The 21768-nt window shown below is 45.0% G+C and overlaps 1 protein-coding gene across 2 annotated transcripts in view; it reads right to left on the reverse strand.

Moving 5' to 3' along the window:
* Window positions 1–2736: 2736 nt before the first annotated feature.
* Window positions 2737–21768, reverse strand: part of LOC109907076 (adenylate cyclase type 6) — a 118886-nt gene continuing 99854 nt past the window's right edge. For both annotated transcript variants that reach the window (XM_031794662.1, XM_031794661.1), the window contains exons 8-23: window positions 21110–21268; window positions 20472–20613; window positions 20016–20153; window positions 11994–12022; window positions 11682–11829; window positions 11328–11425; window positions 11036–11123; window positions 10755–10871; window positions 10290–10448; window positions 10022–10197; window positions 9661–9696; window positions 9079–9211; window positions 8134–8397; window positions 7308–7512; window positions 5502–5626; window positions 2737–2943 (exon numbers count right to left, since the gene is read on the reverse strand). In XM_031794662.1, coding sequence (XP_031650522.1) covers window positions 2815–2943; window positions 5502–5626; window positions 7308–7512; window positions 8134–8397; window positions 9079–9211; window positions 9661–9696; window positions 10022–10197; window positions 10290–10448; window positions 10755–10871; window positions 11036–11123; window positions 11328–11425; window positions 11682–11829; window positions 11994–12022; window positions 20016–20153; window positions 20472–20613; window positions 21110–21268 — 2146 coding nt within the window. In that variant the 3' untranslated portion in view covers window positions 2737–2814. The remainder of the gene's footprint in view (window positions 2944–5501; window positions 5627–7307; window positions 7513–8133; window positions 8398–9078; window positions 9212–9660; window positions 9697–10021; window positions 10198–10289; window positions 10449–10754; window positions 10872–11035; window positions 11124–11327; window positions 11426–11681; window positions 11830–11993; window positions 12023–20015; window positions 20154–20471; window positions 20614–21109; window positions 21269–21768) is intronic.

Raw genomic sequence — 21768 nt, forward strand, 5'->3', positions numbered from 1 at the left:
TAAATACTATGTAGTACAGATACTGCTATAGATGTAACCCTTATTTCAAGGTAACAGCTAGTGGACTTAAAAGAATAACTGTTGTGTATTCTCCGATTACATTGTACTGTAGGCCTACTATGTGTAGACAACCACCTCCTGCCCATATGTTTTAATACAATCCAAAATCAATGAGTGTTTTTATACATTTAAGGTTGAAATGGAATTGCAATCATAATCACAGAACATTTGAATGAAATACATGAAGTAAAGGTGATTTAAAAAATACAAATAAAATCAACAAAAATGAAAATCAGGAATGAACACAACTCCAAAGTAAAGATATAATAACAACACACATGCAATCATTTTGGCAAGAAAGTATTTCTACATCCCAAATGGCATCCTATTCCCTATATAGTGCACTTCTATTGACCAGGGCCCATAGCGCACTACCAGGACCCACAGGGCTCAGGTCAAAAGTAGTACACTATATAGGGAATAGGGTGCATAGGGCTCTGGTTTAAAGTAGTGCACTATATAGGGAATAGGGTGCATAAGGCTCTGGTCTAAAGTATTACACTATATAGGGAATAGGGTGCATAGGTGTCTGGTCACAAGTAGTGCACTATATAGGGAATAGGGTCCATAGGGCTGTGGTCTAAAGTAGTACACTATATAGGGAATAGGGCCCATAGGGCTCTGGTCTAAAGTCGTGCACTATATAGGGAATAGGGTGCCATTTGGGTACACTCCATTTGTCATACCGTCTCTTTAAAAACCTCACAGTGAAAAGTTTTGCCCCTTTAAAGAGAACATACAGTTACCCCCTCTCACACACACACACACACACACACACACACACACACACACACACACACACACACACACACACACACACACACACACACACACACACACACATACACACACACACTCACACACTTATTTCATAGAAAACATCTCATAGCAGTTAAAACTCTCTCCAGTACCATGGCACCAATGCAGTTGTTTGTTTGTCCTTCACTAAAGTTCCTGTTTTGGCTTGTACCAAAAAATACATCTAGAGAGAGAAAGTAATTGATCATACCTAGCAAAGAGAAAACACCCTTCTGTGGGTTTGATAGCCTGCACACAATAAAGGCCCTGAAAGGAACACAGAAATCCAACCCAAGACTGGTGTGTGTGTGTGTGTGTGTGCGGATTACACACACACAAAAAAACGAACAGTAATCAGTTACTTACCAGAAAAAATATTGTAATCATATTACAGAAACTTTTCAAAAAGGAGATGATTATTTATTGGATTACTTATAAATTCAGAAAGGCTGTTTGACAACAAAAAAAATATCACGACACCTGTATTATCAATGACATTCAATTCAGCCTTGAATTGGCGCAAATTTAAGTTTGTTCCAACTGACTTAGTCTGACCACAAGTCAGAGACCACTATGATGTTAGAGACCACTATGATGTCAGAGACCACTATGATGTCAGAGACCACTATGATGTCAGAGACCACTGTGATGTCACACCAAATGCATTTGATGGATCCTTTTAGTCTTTTTCTTACGCCTCTTAAGGGGAAGTAATCCAAAAGTAACTGAAAGTAATCAGATTACTTTACAGAGTTGGGTTAATCTACATTTTGGACAAGTAACTAGTAACTGTAACCCGTGTGTGTGTGTGTGTGGTCTCTCTCTTTATTTGCTGTGCACAACCAAAGACAGATTTCTTAGTTCTCCTTCATATTATCAATATACTGTAAGTGTTCGCCGCTATCAAAGAACGTTACGTTGATTTCTGTGGCCTTTGTTGTCAATCATTTCAGTTGTTCATTCTGCATTCATTTCAAACTGAAATTGGTAGATGTATGTTGAGTCAGTCTCTCGTAATCAAACGTGTTCTTTGGTCGTTTTCATCCTTTTCTTCTTATCCTTGCATATTTCATATAATACATATAGAGTTTATGTTCCAAGGTCGTCACGACAACAAAAAACTATCCATTTCAGTGAAAAATAAATAATGACTCCGGACGTGAACTACTTGTAGTGTAGCTCACAACAAAGCAAATATAGCCTTTTGTTCTGTAAGGCAACAGGTCTTCATTATAATTATTTCTTTATATCCTTCAAGTAGCTTTGTCGAAAAAGTGTTGAAGTAAGAAAAAAATTTATGTGGGTGCGTTCCATACGACACCCTATTCCCTATATAGTGCACTAATTTTGACCAGGGCCCCTATATAGGGAATAGGGTGGCATTTGAGACGCAACTCTAAAGTTGTGTGCAGAAGAATACATGGTCACACACAAACACCTGTCCATCATGGAGCTGAACTGTTTTTTTCTTTTTGTTCCAGTGTTCATTAGCCGTTTGTCCCTCTCTCTTTCTTGCTCTCTCGGTCTCGCCTCACTCTCCCCCTCTCTTCTCACGTCCCCCCCCCACTCTCCCTCTTTCCCTAACTCACTCACTCACCCCTCTCTCTTCTCACTTCTTCCCCCCCACTCTCCCTAACTCACTCACTCACTCCCCCCCCACTCGTCTCACTTCTCCCCCCCATTCTCGCTAACTCACTCACTCCCCCCTCTCTCTTCCAACTTCTTCCCCCATTCTCCCTCTTTCCTTAACTCATTCACTCCCCCCTCTCTCTTCCAACTTCTTCCCCCATTCTCTCTCTTTCCTTAACTCACCCCCCCTCTCTCTCTTCCAACTCCCCCCACCCCATTCTCCCTCTTTCACTAATTCATTCACCCCCCCCCCCCCCCCTCTCATCTCTCTTTTCTTCATGCATTAGCAGCCAGCGGTAATCCCATGACCGTCGGTGGTTAACTGCCCTAGGGACCATTGGGACCACTGGTAAGAAAGTATGTGGTCATCTCTCCCTTCCCCTTCACCTTAACCAGGCCTCTGTGGTCCAGCTGGTAGCCCTTTTGTACCAGGACGTGGTACAGGTCTGTGGTCACCTGGGACAAGACAACACAAGAACACTTAAGTGTGTGTATGTGTGTGTGTCATTGCCAATTTACCCTGTTCCTTCTGACTGCTCAATCCACTGTCTCATCAGCCCAGCCAGGCAATTTATAAACTTGGTCTCCATTACAAAAAGCATCTGGACATTATCTCACATTTCTTTTAGACTAACATTTAGTTTTAAACAGCAGAGACTTGTATAAACCTTACTCTCTGTCTCTCCGACATTTGCAAAAGAAATGTCAATATTTGTCACGTTCTGATCTTTATTTCTGTTGTTTTTGTCATTATTTAGTATGGTCAGGGCATGAGTTGGGGTGGGCAGTCTATGTTTGTTTTTCTATGATTTTGGGATTTCTATGTTTCGGCCTAGTATGGTTCTCAATCAGAGGCAGGTGTCATTAGTTGTCTCTGATTGAGAATCATACTTAGGTAGCCTGGGTTTCACTGTTTGTTTGTGGGTGATTGTCTATCTTAGTTGCTTGTGTCAGCAGAGTCCTCATGATAGCTTCGTGATAGTTTATTTTGTGTTTTTCGTCATCTATTAAATGCTGCTTTCACACCACGCTGCACTTTGGTTCGCTTCTTACGACGATCGTGACAATATTCAAATTGGATCTCCAGCTGTCCCATAGTAATAAACGTGTCGGGAGCCTGGACGAGACAGACAGAGAGGCAGCGTTTTTCGGTCAGTTGAAATCATGAATCAGCTGGCATCATTTATTTTTTTACCTTTATTGAACTAGGCAAGTCAGTTAAGAACAAATTCTTATTTTCAATAATGGCCTAGGAACAGTGGGTTAACTGCCTTGTTCAGGGGCAAAACAACAGATTTTTACCTTGTCAGCTCAGGGATTCGATCTTGCAACCTTTCGGTTACCGACCCAATACTCTAACCATTAGGCTACCTGCCGCCCCCACAATTTTATGGATATTTACAAAGAAATGTTGACTGAAAAAAGTTCAAACGGAACAAAGCGCAGCTTGTTTGCAGTCTTTCCAGCTTAAAGTGATTGTGTCATCTGTGTTGTTGGCTAGCTCCTCTGAACAACAGTGTCCTGACGAGAGAGCACATTTTCTATGCCCTGCGAAATCACACCTCATTAGCTCATTGGTATATGTGTCTATATAAATGTCACTAGAAAACAGCTGAAACAAAAGCAAATGCAGCTACTGTTGTTATTCTGGCTGCACTGTTTGACGTGACTAAGTTAGCCATGGTTGACTAGCTAGGAAGCAAGGGATAAGAACGTCGCCAGCCAGTATGGCAATGGAACATTTAGAACCAACGACTGGGTCGTGTCCATCGATACAGAACAGAAAGACTGAACGACTGGGTCACGTCTCTGGCAACTGAACCGAGAGAATTTACGACCAGCCGGCTAGGGTAGCAACCCTAGATTTGTGTCAGGACTATATATGTTGTGGAAGGATGAAATAGTATGAATAAATTCATCAAAATAAAGTTTATGTAAAAATATCAATCATTATTTGAATATGTTGGTAACCCATTGTATTAAAGTGATGCAGTGATAAAGGCAGTGTTTGGAGGATATTGGCACGGTCTCGGGCCAAACAACTCCCATGCCAATATACCCTCCAAACATTTAGTTTTACCTTTTTTCAATTGACATTTGTTTGTATATATCCATAACCATGATGCCAGCTTTCATGATTTCGACCGACTGAGAAAAGCTGCCTGCCGGTCTGTCTCGTCCTGACACATTCATTACTATAGGACAGCTGGAGATCGAATTTGAATATTGAAACAATATTGCAAATGTCAGAGAGACAGACAGCAAGGTTTATACAAATCTCCGCTGTATAAAACTAAATGTTAGTTTAAAATAAATGTGAGATAATGTCTAGATGATTTTTATAATGGAGATCACATTTATAAATTGCTTGGCTGGGCTGATGAGATAGTGCCGTCAGATGGAACAGAGTAAATAGGCATTTTAATGTCATAGATTTTGCTGGTGGTAACTTGTGGAATAGACACCGCCAGGAATTCAATTGTGTTCTGTTCTATTCTATTCAATTATGTTCTGTTCTATTCTATAATGTTCAAAGCACTACACAGCGGAAGGAAGAGTATATGATGGAAAGTGTAGATCTAGTTGAAGTGGAACACTTGGTATCTAGTTACAGCTATTGTTCCTTCCTTGTAAAAACTCATGGTCGCAAAATACTCTTAAGGAAGGTGTCAAGCTTGACGCCTAAACGTCAGTCACCTGTACTCATCCTGAATAATGGATTCAAATAAATGAATCTTTTGTTAAGTGCTCCAACTCCTTTCTGCCTCAAATTCATCCTTTTGGAACGTTTTTCTTGGTAAGCCCTTCTCATGAGCTGCAGTAGGGTTTTATGTACAGCAGGTGGAAGCACTGGTCATGAAGAACAGAGGACACTGAATCTACTGTATATTGAGTTCAAGCTCATCATCTGTTTATTATCCATTCAATTCATTGACTAATTAATATTGCATTTCAATAAGTGTTAAAAGTGAAAGCTGTAGGACTCAATGACATATATAAGTAGGTGTATGTACCTGTATGCAGTCTGGGACTCCGGTGCTGTCCATTCTACTGGCCACGTTGACAGTGTTCCCCCAGATGTCATACTGGGGCTTCCTGGCCCCGATCACCCCAGCCACCACCGGACCCATGTTGAGACCTGCATGAGGAGACCACAGTCAACCTGCCTCGCACCACTTCACTCTACCTACTACTAAACCCTAGCCCAATAATGGAGCCTAACCTTACTTCTTATAGTCCCGAGGACATCACATGTTTTGTTTTCCAGGTGAATTGGCTCTGGAAGACAAGACAGCCAAATACTCCTTCTAAACGTGAATGGATTCTTAATTACGGTATGGTTCTAGAAACATAAATCCTTCTACTTTCATATTACATCAAAAATGATTTCACAAACGCAAAATACACACTTACTGTACACTGTTTTAACTTAGCTGCAGCCGACAGCATTTCTCAGTGACTGTCTTTCGTTTACACACAACTGTTCGGATACGCAGATAGCATCCTACTCCTACACATCCTACTCCTACTCCTCTTCCTCCTCCTACTCCTCCTTCTACACATCCTACTCCTACTCCTCTTTCTACTACTACTACATCTACTACTCCTAATACTCCTCCTCCTACTCCTCCTACTACTACTTCTCCTACTATTACTCATCCTCCTCTTCCTCCTCCTCCTCCTCCTACACCTCCTACTACTACTACTCCTACTCCTCCTACTACTACTCCTTCTCCTGCTCCTCCTCATCCTCTTCCTACTCCTCCTCCTCCTACTACTACTCCTACACATCCTACTCGTACACATCCTACTACTACATCTACTACTCCTAATACTCTTCTTCCTACTCCTCCTCTTCCTCCTACTCCTCCTACTACTACTCCTCCTTCTCCTGCTCCTCCTCTTCCTACTACTCCTCTCTTGTTCCTCCTACTCCTTCTCCTCCTCCTACTACTACACATCCTACTCCTACTACTACTACATCTAATACTCCTCTTACTCCTCCTCCTCCTCCTACTACTCCTCCTCCTCCTGCTCCTACTACTCCTTCTACTCCTCCTCCTCCTGCTACTTCTACTCCTTCTCCTACTACTAATCCTACTCCTCCTCCTCCTGCTACTACTCCTCCTCCTCCTCCTCCTGCTCCTACTCTTCCTCCTGCTACTACTACTCCTGCTACTACTCCTACTCCTCCTCCACCTCCTGCTAGTCCTGCTTCTCCTCCTTCTCCTACTACTCCTCCTACTGCTACTCCTCCTACTACTCCTCCTGCTACTCCTCCTCCTCCTACTACTCCCTCCTCCTACTACTACCTCCTCCTACTACCACCTCCTCCTACTCCTCCTGCTGCTGCTACTCCTCCTCCTACTCCTCCTCCTACTGCTACTACTCCTCCTCCTCCTCCTCCTCCTACTCCTCCTCCTCCTACTACTACTCATCCTCCTACTACTACTCATCCTCTTCCTCCTAATCCTCCTGCTGCTACTACTCCTCCTCCTAATACTCCTCCTCCTCCTCCTCCCCCTACTACTCCTCCTCCTCCCCCTACTACTCCTCCTAATACTCCTCCTAATACTACTACGCCTCCTCCTACGCCTCCTCCTCCGACTCCTCCTCCCCCTACTACTCCTCCTCCCCCTACTACTCCTCCTAATACTCCTCCTAATACTACTACGCCTCCTCCTACGCCTCCTCCTCCGACTCCTCCTCCTCCCCCTACTACTCCTCCTAATACTACTACGCCTCCTCCTCCGACTCCTCCTCCTCCTGCTACTACCATACCACCCTACCTTATCTCTACTATAGTTCCAAGGACTCACCTATCTTCATCTGGAAGTTATTGAAGGAGTGTTCATTGATGTACTTCATCTGTTCTTTGAGTCTCATAGCGTAGTCTGCCAGAGCCAGGATGTGTGATCGTCCCTCGCGGTCGTAGGTAGAGTCGTTGAGGCCAGAGGCTGCCATATAAGTGCTACCGATGGTCTTTATCTTTTCCAGCTGGCGGAACTGGTCCTCACTGATGATCTGGGGGGAGGAACAGACGTAGGATCTTCATTTGAGACAGTTTGCTACAGCAGGGGAAAAAATCCTGCAGCAACAGGAAATTTCAATTATTCTGTGGATTATAATTAATGGACATTTTTGTAGGGGTTGATACATTTTCCATAAGGGAAAAGCAAGTCAAAAAAAGAGAAAAAAATTGCCTTTCGTGAACTAACACTCCCATCCCCCTACTCACACTGACTTCGCTCATAGCTACTTTATTGAGGAAAAATGTACTTACTATGACTGACATATGTGGTTGTCCCACCTAGCTGGATAAGAGCATCTGCTAAATGACTAATATGTAATGTAAAAATGTAGTCAAAGGATTGTCATCAGCGGAAAGGAATAGCATTCCGAACTACAGTCTTCTTTCGTAGACACAGAACATGTCATCATGCATAGACTATTTTTACTGTTCCCTCCATTGCTGATTTGTGGCTTTCATTACAGACTATTCATAAGCGATTTAAGATCTCCCGCCATTATACTTTTGAATCTTCCACTCCTCCACCTTCCCTCAGTCTTCCCCATCCTCCTCCCCTCCCCTCCCTCCTCATTGGCTCTTGGATGATTAAAAGAAGTACATACAGAGAAACAAACCTCGTCAAAGTCTGCGATGATCTCGTTGAGCAGCCGGAGACACTCCACTCCCTCGTTGTTGGCCTCCAGCTCTACGTAGAACTCAGAGAAGTTGGAGATGGAGGCGAACATGACGGCCACACACTCACAGGACTGGTAGTAGAGCTCGTCGTTTCGCCTCTCCCGCGTCAGGAAGTGGGCGGCCACGTCTTTAGGCAGGATGTTGTGGAGGAGCCGTCGGTTGTAGGCCTGAAGCTCCTCCATCTCCTCTTTCTCCTCTGTGGCCTGGAGAGGACAGACACAGGGGAATGGGGATACGGTTCGTTAAAAGGCCTGTGGCCTGGAGAGGACAGACACAGGGGAATGGGGATACGGTTTGTTAAAAGGCCTGTGGCCTGGAGAGGACAGACACAGGGGAATGGGGATACGGTTCGTTAAAAGGCCTGTGGCCTGGAGAGGACAGACAGGGGAATGGGGATATGGTTTGTTAAAAGGCCTGTGGCCTGGAGAGGACAGACACAGGGGAATGGGGATACGGTTTGTTAAAAGGCCTGTGGCCTGGAGAGGACAGACACAGGGGAATGGGGATATGGTTTGTTAAAAGGCCTGTGGCCTGGAGAGGACAGACACAGGGGAATGGGGATACGGTTTGTTAAAAGGCCTGTGGCCTGGAGAGGACAGACACAGGGGAATGGGGATATGGTTTGTTAAAAGGCCTGTGGCCTGGAGAGGACAGACACAGGAGAATGGGTCAACCACTGTCTGTCTGTAGGTTTTGAGAGGAACTCAGAATGCTGATTGGTTTTTGGTACAGTAAAGTTCGACCAGAGGTGAGAGTAACGTCACTCCGTTTGATAAATGGAGAAAGAACGAGCCCTGCAATCTTAGTGATGTCACCAGATACAACAGACCAGGCGTGCGGTGGACTCCACCTGCTGGACCAGTGTGTGTGAGACCGGGTCCTACCTGCAGCTTCCACAGGAAGTCGAGGCGTGCAGTGGACTCCACCTGCTGAGCATGTAGGTACAGAGCCAGGACGAACACCGTAAGGATGACAGGGGTCATGACCTTTAGGGACACCTTGGTCACAGTCTCCTGGCTGGATGGAGGAAACAGAACCACACTCAACCAACCAACCAATCAATCAATCAATCAATCACACTCCTGGCTGAGAGGAGACAGGACGACAATCAATCAATCAACCAATCACACTCCTGGCCAAGAGGAGACAGGACAACAATCAATCAATCAACCAATCACACTCCTGGCCAAGAGGAGACAGGGGGAGAATGGACTCAGTCTAGGAGTAGACATGGTAACAGAACATTGAGTTGAGAGGAGACAGGGAGAGGATGGACTCAGTCTAGGAGTAGCGATGGTAACAGAACATTGAGTTTAGAGGAGACAGGGAGGATGGACTCAGTCTAGGATTAGACATGGTAACAGAACATTGAGCTGAGAGGAGACAGGGAGGATGGACTCAGTCTAGGAGTAGACATGGTAACAGAACACTGACACTATAAGACCTAAAGACAGAAATGAACGTACCATGTCTCTGTAGTTGTTTCATTGAAACTAGGAATCCTAGGGAAAAAATAACACACACATTTATTAAATAGTTTCAACACTTGACAAGACCTTTGTGCTTTGCACAGCTTAAGTATTTGAACGAAAACAAGTACTACTTGAACAAATACTATTTCAGGTGGGCTAGGGTTAGGGTGGGCTAGGGTTAGGGTGGGCTAGGGTTAGGGTGGGCTAGGGTTAGGGTGGGCTAGGGTTAGGGTGGGCGGGTGGGCAGTAGGCTACAGTTAGTGACTCGCAGGGTGTGTGTGTGTGTGGTGTGTCTGTGTGTGTTAACTCACAGGGTGTGTGTGTGTGTGGTGTGTGTCTGTGTGTGTTAACTCACAGGGTGCTGGCGGTGAGCAGCAGGTCAGCGTTGTCGAACAGGGCCACCTGGGGCCACTCCACCAGCAACAGGAAGGTGACCTGGATCAGCACCATGAGGGCCAGCTTGCCTATACTGCTGATGTGGAGGAACACACTGCAGGCCAGCAGGGTCAGGAGAACACTGTAGCAGAAATACTGGAAGGGGGAGGCATAGCAAGTTATAAGAATGTTAATAAACACAGACAATAGTCACACCACACACACAGTAGCGTCCCAGCTGGGCTCACCTCAGGGAAGTGGCATGGTGTGGGCTGGCTGGGGCACAGGGTCAGTCCGTCCTGTGCTGACTGGCTCAGGTTGTGTAGTAGACACAGGGTCACCAAGCTGGAGGACAGGTTCCTCTCACGCACCACACAGTCCACCAGGCCCTCTCTGTCACAGGTCAACTAGAGAGAGACACAGGCTTAAATCACACGTCAACCAACTGAACAGAGAAGCCAACTGAACAGAGAAGCCAACTGAACAGATGGCAAACTGAACTACTACATTCACACACACACACACACACACACACACACACACACACACACACACACACACACACACACACACACACACACACACACACACACACACACACACACACACACACACACACGTGTTAGTCAGTTAGCAGACACTCTTACAGTAGTGAGTGCAGACATTTTCGTAGTGCATTTTGCAGGCACTATTGGGAGAATTGTCATGCCTACCATGTTAACAAAGGCAGACATGAAGAGAAGTAGGATGGTGAGAACTCCCACCAGGGTACTGTTGGTACGAGACTGGACTATATTCGTAGTCACTGTCTGCAAGGCAACTGGGAAGAGCTGGGAGGAGAGAAAGGGGGAGGGGGGGGAGCGAGAGAGAGAGGGGATATTATTAATTTTGTTATACATGAAAATGTAAATTCAAACTAATGTTAACTTTTGGGTACATCTCTATAAAAGGTGCTTGTATGATTTCAAAAATGATGGAGGAGTCTGTCCTTTACCTTGACGCAGGAGTAAATGGCACAGATGAAGAGGATGTTGACGAGGATGATGAAGATGATGATGTAGACACCCAGCATGAGAGGTGTGCTGTGGAGAGGAACTGACTCAAGTCACAACTGCACCACAATCAATCCTCACAGGTCACTACTCAGTACATTTTCTATGATCGGTTAAAAAGGCCTCATTTGGTCCTTGGAGCTGGGTACCCTGTGTCGGTTCAGCCTGACCAACTAGCAGCCTTGTTAGTTCCATACGGTTACAGACAGGTGGAGGTTTAAGAGAAGTACTTACTGTGGGAAGATGATGATCTGAATGAAACAGATGAAGCAGAAGACTAACAGAGCACAGGCCACGTAGCCTCCGAAACGATCATCCACCTTCTTGGAGAACTAAACACACAATGAGGAGAAGAGCAGCAAGCTCAACACAACACACAACACAACACTCTGCATATAATGTCCCCAAAACATCTCTAGCTGTCAAATCCTTACTTCAAAGCTCATTTGAGGAGGTTTAGACTGGAGCCTCCTCCTCCAATGAGATTTGAGTGGGAGGTTTTGGAATTGAGGACTGAGGAAACAAGGATTTAACACCTAGTAATGCTTTCAGACACAGCTAATGAATCACCACCCTATCTCCTCCCACCTTGTTCTCCAGGTCTTTTGTCTGGAAGGTGAGGAGGAACTTCTTGACGTGGTCTTTACGGAGTTGGTCTATGCTGCGAGCGTCGATGGCTCGGCCCAGAAACTCATCCACCTCATCCTCAGGGTTCAGGGCCTCCTGGGAACAGCGGCTAGACAAGACAGACCAGACAGGACGGACAGGACAGACAGGACAGATAGGACAGACAGAGTCAGCAACCCAATAATATCTACTGGGCCAATGACTACACTACACACTACACACACACACAGAGTAACCCATTAACAACTACTGGGCCAAATTAAGATAACTCACTTGTCTTGTCTGGACGTTTCATCAATTCCCTGGGAGAAGAGAGAACGAGATGGAGAGAAGAAAAGAGAACGAGCGATAAAGAGAGAGCAAGAGGGAGGGGTAGAAAGAAAGCGAGATTAGGTTTTAGACAGGTAGCCAGTGAAAACCACAGTGAAAGATTGACTCTGTGTGTTTTTCATTGGCTGACTCAGACTTCTGCACACTTAATCCCTGGTAGCCAGACTGATGTTTTAATTAATGCTGTGAGGATTCAAATTATACCCTCCTCCCCCCTGGGCAATACCCCTCAGAGAAGGAGAGAGAGAAAGATGAGGAGAGGGGAAGATGAGAGGAGAGGAGAGCAAAAGACAGAGGAAAGGAGAGAGGTTGCAGACAACAGGAGGAGAGGAGAGGTTGCAGACAACAGGAGGAGAGGAGAGGTTGCCGACAATAGAAGGAGATGAGAGGTTGCAGACAATAGAAGGAGATGAGAGGTTGCAGACAACAGGAGGAGATGAGAGGTTGCAGACAACAGGAGGAGAGGAGAGGTTGCAGACAACAGGAGGAGATGAGAGGTTGCAGACAACAGGAGGAGAGGAGAGGTTGCAGACAACAGGAGGAGAGGAGAGGTTGCAGACAACAGGAGGAGAGGAGAGGTTGCAGACAACAGGAGGAGAGGAGAGGATGCAGACAACAGGAGGAGAGGAGAGGTTGCAGACAACAGGAGGAGAGGAGAGGATGCAGACAACAGGAGGAGAGGAGAGGTTGCAGACAACAGGAGGAGAGGAGAGGAGAGGTTGCAGACAACAGGAGGAGAGGAGAGGATGCAGACAACAGGAGGAGAGGAGAGGATGCAGACAACAGGAGGAGAGGAGAGGATGCAGACAACAGGAGGAGAGGAGAGGATGCAGACAACAGCAGGAGAGGAGAGGTTGCAGACAACAGGAGGAGAGGAGAGGTTGCAGACAACAGGAGGAGAGGAGAGGTTGCAGACAACAGGAGGAGAGGAGAGGTTGCAGACAACAGGAGGAGAGGAGAGGTTGCAGACAACAGGAGGAGAGGAGAGGATGCAGACAACAGGAGGAGAGGAGAGGTTGCAGACAACAGGAGGAGAGGAGAGGATGCAGACAACAGGAGGAGAGGAGAGGTTGCAGACAACAGGAGGAGAGGAGAGGTTGCAGACAATAGAAGGAGATGAGAGGTTGCAGACAACAGGAGGAGAGGAGAGGTTGCCAACAACAGGAGGAGAGGAGAGGTTGCAGACAACAGGAGGAGAGGAGAGGTTGCAGACAACAGGAGGAGAGGAGAGGTTGCAGACAACAGGAGGAGAGGAGAGGTTGCAGACAACAGGAGGAGAGGAGAGGTTGCAGACAACAGGAGGAGAGGATGCAGACAACAGGAGGAGAGGATGCAGACAACAGGAGGAGAGGAGAGGTTGCAGACAACAGGAGGAGAGGAGAGGTTGCAGACAACAGGAGGAGAGGAGAGGATGCAGACAACAGGAGGAGAGGAGAGATTGCAGACAACAGGAGGAGATGAGAGGATGCAGACAACAGGAGGAGATGAGAGGTTGCAGACAACAGGAGGAGAGGAGAGGTTGCAGACAACAGGAGGAGAGGAGAGGATGCAGACAACAGGAGGAGATGAGAGGCTGCAGACAACAGGAGGAGGAGAGGTTGCAGACAACAGGAGGAGAGGAGAGGATGCAGACAACAGGAGGAGAGGAGAGGATGCAGACAACAGAAGGAGAGGAGAGGTTGCAGACAACAGGAGGAGAGGAGAGGTTGCAGACAACAGAAGGAGAGGAGAGGTTGCAGACAACAGGAGGAGAGGAGAGGTTGCAGACAACAGGAGGAGATGAGAAAGGTTCATTGCGATGCAGCCCTGCATTGACTGATCAGATTATTGCTGAAATGAAATTCAAGTTTAAAGTTGTATTAGTCGTATGTAAGTAGTCTAGCGGTTAAGAGCATTGGGCCAGTAACCGAATGTTAGAGCCGACTAGGTGAAAAATCTGTCGATGTGCCTTAACCCTAACTGGTCCTGTAAGTGGCTCTGGACAAATGAGTCTGATAAATTACCAACATGTAAATGTACAGTAAATTGTCCAATGAAATGCTTGCAGGTTATTCTCAACATTGCAACAACAACAACAAGAAATAATAAAAGATAAGAATAGGAACATAAAGCAAATGACTCAGTAGAATAAACATGTTAAAATAAGTATAAAACAAGAAGGTACAATTTACAGTCCAATATTTTCTGGGAAGGGGAATTGGGAGGCAAGTGTGCAGTTTTAGCAATAATAATAAGAAACTGGTAGCAGCAGTAGTGATGTGTGTGTGGCATAAATGCGTCTGTCTGTGTGTGTGTGTGTATCACGCCCTAACCTTAGAGAGCAGTTTTATTTCTCTATTTGGTTAGGTCAGGGTGTGATTTGGGGTGGGCATTCTAGGTTGTTTGTTTCTATGTTTTGGCCGGGTATGGTTCTCAATCAGGGACAGCTGTCTATCGTTGGCTCTGATTGGGAATCATACATAGGCAGCCTTTTTCCTTTTGTTATTTGTGGGTAGTTTGTGCATGTTTAGCCTTATGGAGCGTCACGGTCGTTTTTGTTGGCGACATTTGCATATAAAGGAAAATGTACGCTCACCACGCTGCACCTTGGTCTGTTCTATACGACGATCGTGACAGTGTGTGCGTGCGTGTACTTTTTAATTTGTAATTTATTTATTGAACCTTTATTTAACTAGGCAAGTCAGTTAAGAACAAATTCTTATTTACAATGACGGCCTACCAAAAGGCAAAAGGCCTCCTGCGGGGACGGGGGCCTGGGATTCAAAATAAATAAATACAATATGAATATAGGACAAAACACACATCACAACAAGAGAGACAACACTACATAAAGAGAGACCTAAGACAACAATAACACATAACAACACAACATGGTAGCAACACAACATGGTAGCAGCACAAAACATGGCACATTCATTATTGGGCAAAGTCAACAGCACAAAGGTCAAGCAGGTAGAGACAACAATACATCACACAAAGCAGCCACAACTGTCAGTAAGAGTGTCCATGACTGAGTCTTTGAATGAAGAGATGGAGATAAACTGTCCAGTTTGAGTGTTTGTTGCAGCTCGTTCCAGTCGCTAGCTGCAGCGAACTGAAAAGAGGAGCGACCCAGGGATGTGTGTGCTTTGGGGACCTTTAACAGAATGTGACTGGCAGACGGGTGTTGTATGTGGAGGATGAGGGCTGCAGTAGATATCTCAGATAGGGGGGAGTGAGGCCTAAGAGGGTTTTATAAATAAGCATCAACCAGTGGGTCTTGCGATGGGTAAACAGAGACGACCAGTTTACAGAGGAGTATAGAGTGCAGTGATGTGTCCTATAAGGGGCTTTGGAGGCAAATCTGATGGACGAATGTTAAAGAACATCTAGCCGCTCGAGAGCACCCACCCTTAGCTGCTGATCTATAAATGATGTCTCCGTATTCTAAAATGGGTAGGATGGTCATCTGAATCAGGGTTAGTTTGGCAGCTGGGGTGAAAGAGGAGCGATTACGATAGAGGAAACCAAGTCTAGATTTAACGTTAGCCTGCAGTTTTGATATGTGCTAAGAGAAGTGTACTGTCTAGCCATACTCACAAGTACTTGTGTGAGGTGACTACCTCAAGCTCTAAACCCCCAGGAGGTAGTAATAACATATGTGGGTAGAGGAGCATTCTTCTTACCAAACCACATGACCTTTGTTTTGGAGGTGTTCAGAACAAGGTTAAGGGTAGAGAAGCTTGTTGGACACTAAGAAATCTATGTTGTAGAGTATTTAACACAAAATCCAGGGAGGGGCCAGCTGAGTATAAGACTGTATCATCTGCATATAAATGGATGAGAGACCTTCCTACTGCCTGAGTTATGTAGTTGATGTAAATTGAGAAGAGTGTGGGGCCTAGGATCGAGCCTTGGGGTACTCCTTTGGTGACAGGCATTGACTGAGACAGCAGATTTTCTGACTTTATACACTGCACTCTTTGAGAGAGGTAGTTGGCTAACCAACCCAAAGGCCCCTCAGAGACACCAATACTCCTTAGCCGGCCCACAATAATGGAATGGTCTACCGTATCAAAAGCTTAGGCCAAGTCAATAAAAATAGCAGCACAATATTGCTTAGAATCAAGGGCAATAGCGTCTCCCGACCCTTCCTGTCTCAGCCTCCAGTATTAATCCTGCAATAGTTTGTGTCGGGGGGCTAGGGTCAGTCTGTTATATCTTAAGTATTTCTCCTGACTTATCCAGTGTCCTGTGTGAATTTAAGTATGCTCCCTCTAACTCTTCTCTCGGAGGAACCTGAAATTAACTGTAGAGATTACTGCGTCCAAGGTTTTCTTTTTCCAAGCTATACGGAGGGTGCTCTAGCAAACAAACAGTAGAGACCGGAGGACACCAGGTTGTATGTTTGGTTGTATGTTTGGAGTTTTGATCTGGAGCGAAGGCCATGCTGCGGAGGTTAGCATCCTACATATGTACCTGCCGAAAAATCCAAGTTTATCGAACTCCAAATCTATCCTTTTGTAAAAAAACATGTTGAAAAATGTGAGCGCTCACATGCAGCTGTGCCTCTCTCTCTGAAGGTGTAGAGAGTCAGTGCAGGTGGTCAGTCCAGTTCAAGTGTTCAGCAGTCTGATGGCTTGTAGATAGAAACTCTCTCTGTTGGTATCAGACCTCATACTCCGATACCATTTGCCCGACAGTAAGGGAGTGAACAGTTCATAGCTGGGGTGTGTGTGGGGTCTTTGATGATGCTTCCTGAGGCAGCTTCTCAGAATCATATCAGTCTTTAACAAGTGTAAGGCTAGCTGTCTGCTGCTGGCCACTAACTTCCATTTGGTGTTGGCTGTCCACTAACCACAGTAGGGCTGTGTAACTCCCACTTGTTGTGATGCTGGTTGGTCTGTACTAATCAATACAGGTTCTGGGCTTTCCATTGGCTGTTTGAGAGCTTTAGGCTTATAATAGACACAGTTGATTAAAGCTAGAGGAATTCTACAACAGAGAGCCCTTTTAAAAGCAACTGGAAAGAATCCTAAAACAATCATCTATCAGTTCTCAACCAATTATAATTGGTCCATGACAGCCATATTCTAATTGGTCCATGACAGCCATATTCTAATTGGTCCATGATGCCATATTCTAATTGGTCCATGACAGCCATATTCTAATTGGTCCATGACAGCCATATTCTAATTGGTCCATGACAGCCATATTCTAATTGGTCCATGACAGCCATATTCTAATTGGTCCATGACAGCCATATTCTAATTGGTCCATGACAGCCATATTCTAATTGGTCCATGACAGCCATATTCTAATTGGTCCATGACAGCCATATTCTAATTGGTCCATGACAGCCATATTCTAATTGGTCCATGACAGCCATATTCTAATTGGTCCATGACAGCCATATTCTATTTGGTCCATGACAGCCATATTCTAATTGGTCCATGACAGCCATATTCTATTTGGTCCATGACAGCCATATTCTAATTGGTCCATGACAGCCATATTCTAATTGGTCCATGACAGCCATATTCTAATTGGTCCATGACAGCCATATTCTAATTGGTCCATGACAGCCATATTCTAATTGGTCCATGACAGCCATATTCTATTTGGTCCATGACAGCCATATTCTAATTGGTCCATGACAGCCATATTCTAATTGGTCCATGACAGCCATATTCTATTTGGTCCATGACAGCCATATTCTATTTGGTCCATGACAGCCATATTCTAATTGGTCCATGACAGCCATATTCTATTTGGTCCATGACAGCCATATTCTAATTGGTCCATGACAGCCATATTCTAATTGGTCCATGACAGCCATATTCTATTTGGTCCATGACAGCCATATTCTATTTGGTCCATGACAGCCATATTCTAATTGGTCCATGACAGCCATATTCTATTTGGTCCATGACAGCCATATTCTAATTGGTCCATGACAGCCATATTCTAATTGGTCCATGACAGCCATATTCTAATTGGTCCATGACAGCCATATTCTAATTGGTCCATGACAGCCATATTCTATTTGGTCCATGATGCCATATTCTAATTGGTCCATGACAGCCATATTCTAATTGGTCCATGACAGCCATATTCTATTTGGTCCATGATGCCATATTCTAATTGGTCCATGACAGCCATATTCTAATTGGTCCCTGAACGTGTCCAGACAAATGAAAATAAAGTTACACACTCGTCTCTCCATGATGGGGATTTATTTGTCCAAAGAACCTTTATCAAGGTGTAGTGCTGAGCGAATACCCGAAATGTCGGTTATTTTGGGGATTTTAAACAACTAATTGACAGATGGTTCAATTATCTGAATTCCATGTTGTTATGTTTTTTTCTCTGTGAGCTCAATGAGCACATTGAGCAGTTTCTCTAGAGATACACTACATGACAAAAATTATGTGGACACCTGCTCATTGAAAATATAATTCCAAAATCATGGGCATTAATATAGAATTGGTCCCCCCTTTTCTGCTATAACAGCCTCCAATCTTCTGGGAAGGCTCGCAGTTGTTGTTCCAATTCATCCCAAAGGTGTTCGATGGGGTTGAGGTCAGAGCTCTGTGCAGGCCAGTCAAGTTCTTCCACACCAACCTCATCAAACCATTTCTGTATGGACCTTGCTTTGTGCATTGTCATGCTGAAACAGGAAAGGGCTTTCCCCAAACTGATGCCACAAAGTTGGAAGCACAGAATTGTCTAGAATGTCATTGTATGCTGTAGCATTAAGATTTCCCTTCACTGGAACTAAGGGGTCCGAACCATGAAAAACAGCCCAGACCATTGTTCCTCCTCCACAAACATTACATTTGCCACTATGCATTGGGGCAGGTAGCACTTGTGCGTCTGCTCGGCCATGGAAACTCATTTCACGAAGCTCCAGATGAACAGTTCTTGTGCTGACGTTGCTTCCAGAGAAGTTGGGAACTCGTTAGTGAGTGTTGCAACCAAGGACAGACTATTTTTACGCACTACACGCTTCGGCACACAGCAGTCCGTTCTGTGAGCTTGTGTGGCCTAATGTGATTTACTGACTATGACAGTGAAAGTCACTGAGCTCTTCAGTAAGGCCAATCTACTGAGAAAGTTTGAGCTCGATTTTATACACCTGTCAGCAACGGGTGTGGCTGAAATAGCCAAATCTACTAATTTGAAGTGGTGTCCACATACTTTTGCATTTATAGTGTAAATCAGATCAAGCCTGAACTGCAATGTAGTAGGGAGTTGTAGTTTCCAACAGGCCAATATTCTACATAGTGCAGAAAAAGTGGTAATTAACTACAATGACCATAATCCAGTGTTTCTATAGACCTGCTACATTAGGTTGGTGTGGAGCAGACAGAGAGAAGAGACAGAAGAATGTGCGATGGAGAGGGATAGAGAGCAGTTGCTTTGTGAGGTATCTCTACCTGAAAATACATGATCTAAGTGACTGATAGTTGGTATTCAGCAGTCATATGCCTTATTAACTTTGAAGAACTACTAAAATTGTGATTTTGTCAGACAGCATAGGCAGCAGCTCTATAAAGATGAGATGACTTGGAATGAAATAAAATAATTGAATAAAACAAATGTAATATAGACAACTTAAATATTTTATTAAAGTAATGTGATTCATTGGCAGTCACTACCATCATGGGACTTTTATGAATTGTTTTATTCTATGTTGTTACAGCATTCAACGCACATAATGCATAGTCCATTTAATGTTACAAAAAAATATTGAAACCAAACCGACCTCAAACCGACCTCAAAAATCCCTCCCAGAGTGTGTCTCTCACCATGTCTGAAGACCTTGGAGTCCTTGGTCCTGGAGAAGCGTGTGTCGGGTACCCAGCGTGGCATCAGGCCCTCAGTGACCAATCAACCTATTCAACCCCATCCATCCATTCTCCCTCATCCAGCCTCCCTCCATCCCTCATCCAGCCTCCATCCCTCCCAGAGTGTGTCTCTCACCATGTGTCTGAAGACCTTGGAGTCCTTGGTCCTGGAGAAGCGTGTGTCGGGTACCCAGCGTGGCATCAGGCCCTCAGTGGAGTTGGCGCGTACCCGCTGCATCATGGCACTCTTGGCCATCGCTGCCTTTTCCTCTTTCTGCCGGTGGAGGGAACAAACAGACCACACCAATGGACCTTAATCACACTGGACAACTGAATGTGTTCTACAGTAATTGTTCAGTCTATTATTTCTATACAGAAGAGTCAGAGAGAGTTTTTGAAGAATACACATTATTTTTGATAATACAATGAATGGAACTATCCAGCAGAAACACAAAAACGAGAAGATCAAAGAATAAATGGATAACTAAAGGCAATGAAGAGTTTCTGTGGTCTGAAACCTTAAAGTATACTTGCTCTTCTTCTTCTGTAGTTGAAAAACTATTTATTAAACTTGTTTAAACAAACTACAGACCCTTTTCTGGCTGCACCCCAGCACCAGGAACGTCTCGATGTTGTTCTCCTTCAGATAGGCGTTCCTGTCCCCTCCGAAACCCGGCTCCACCTCATAGTCCCCATTCAGGTACTGTAGGGTGGCCTTGGTGATGTGGATACGCCTGGTACCACACACAGGGGTCACATTCACACACTATTATCAGAGCAGAGGTTTTCAAACCTCTCCTCTGGGATCCCCCGACATTGCACCATTTTGGTATCGCCCTTAATAAATAGCTAGTCTGAGTCACCTACTCAAGGGCTTGATAATTAGTTGACAAGCTGAATCAGGTGTGCTAGCTGTGGAATAGTTCAAATACATGGAACGGCTGGGTGTCCCAGAGGAGAGGCTTGAAAACCAATGTATCAAAGGACATTTTCAATATCGGGGACTGCAATGCCAGAAAGAGTTTAATCAATACCAACACTTTATTATGATGCCCCACATCACACATTTAATTGTAATGCGTCTAAGCCATATGCCTGTAAGTCAAAGACACATGAAAATGTTTACAAAAAAATTGCAATAAATGTAACAACCTGAACTTGTATGCTGAACCAAATGATCAGTGTAACTCTATAGGAGTTTCTCATGGTGTTGTGGTGGGAAGGGCTTACCCTGCCGCGCCCCCTGCCTCCATGTGATTGGCTAGTGTGACGTCATTGGACCAGACGTCAAACTGCCACTTCCTGAGTCCCAGCACCCCACAGTGGACCCTGCCACTATGGATACCCACACGCATGTTCACGTTGACCCCTGTGACCTCTCTCACCAGCCTGCAAAGAGACAAACACAGAGATAGACACACACACACACACAGAGATAGACACACACACAGAGAGAGAGATAGACACACACACACAGAGATAGACACACAAACACGCAGTTAGACACACACACACACACACACACAGATAGACACACACACACGCAGAGTTAGACACACACACACACATAGATAGACGCACACATAGATAGACAGAGACACACACACACAGATAGACACACACAGACAGAGATATACACACACACACACACAACACATACAGACAGAGATAGAGACACACACACAAACACACATAGACAGAGATATACACACACACATACACAAACAGACAGAGATATATATACACACACACACACACAACAGACACACACACCAAAACCACCTGTCTGTCTGTCTGTCTGTCTGTCTGTCTGTCTGTCTGTCTGTCTGTCTGTCTGTCTGTCTGTCTGTCTGTCTGTCTGTCTGTCTGTCTGTCTGTCCTGTCTGTCT

The sequence above is a fragment of the Oncorhynchus kisutch genome, linkage group LG17, assembly GCF_002021735.2.
Source record: "Oncorhynchus kisutch isolate 150728-3 linkage group LG17, Okis_V2, whole genome shotgun sequence".
Lineage (NCBI taxonomy): Eukaryota > Metazoa > Chordata > Actinopteri > Salmoniformes > Salmonidae > Oncorhynchus > Oncorhynchus kisutch.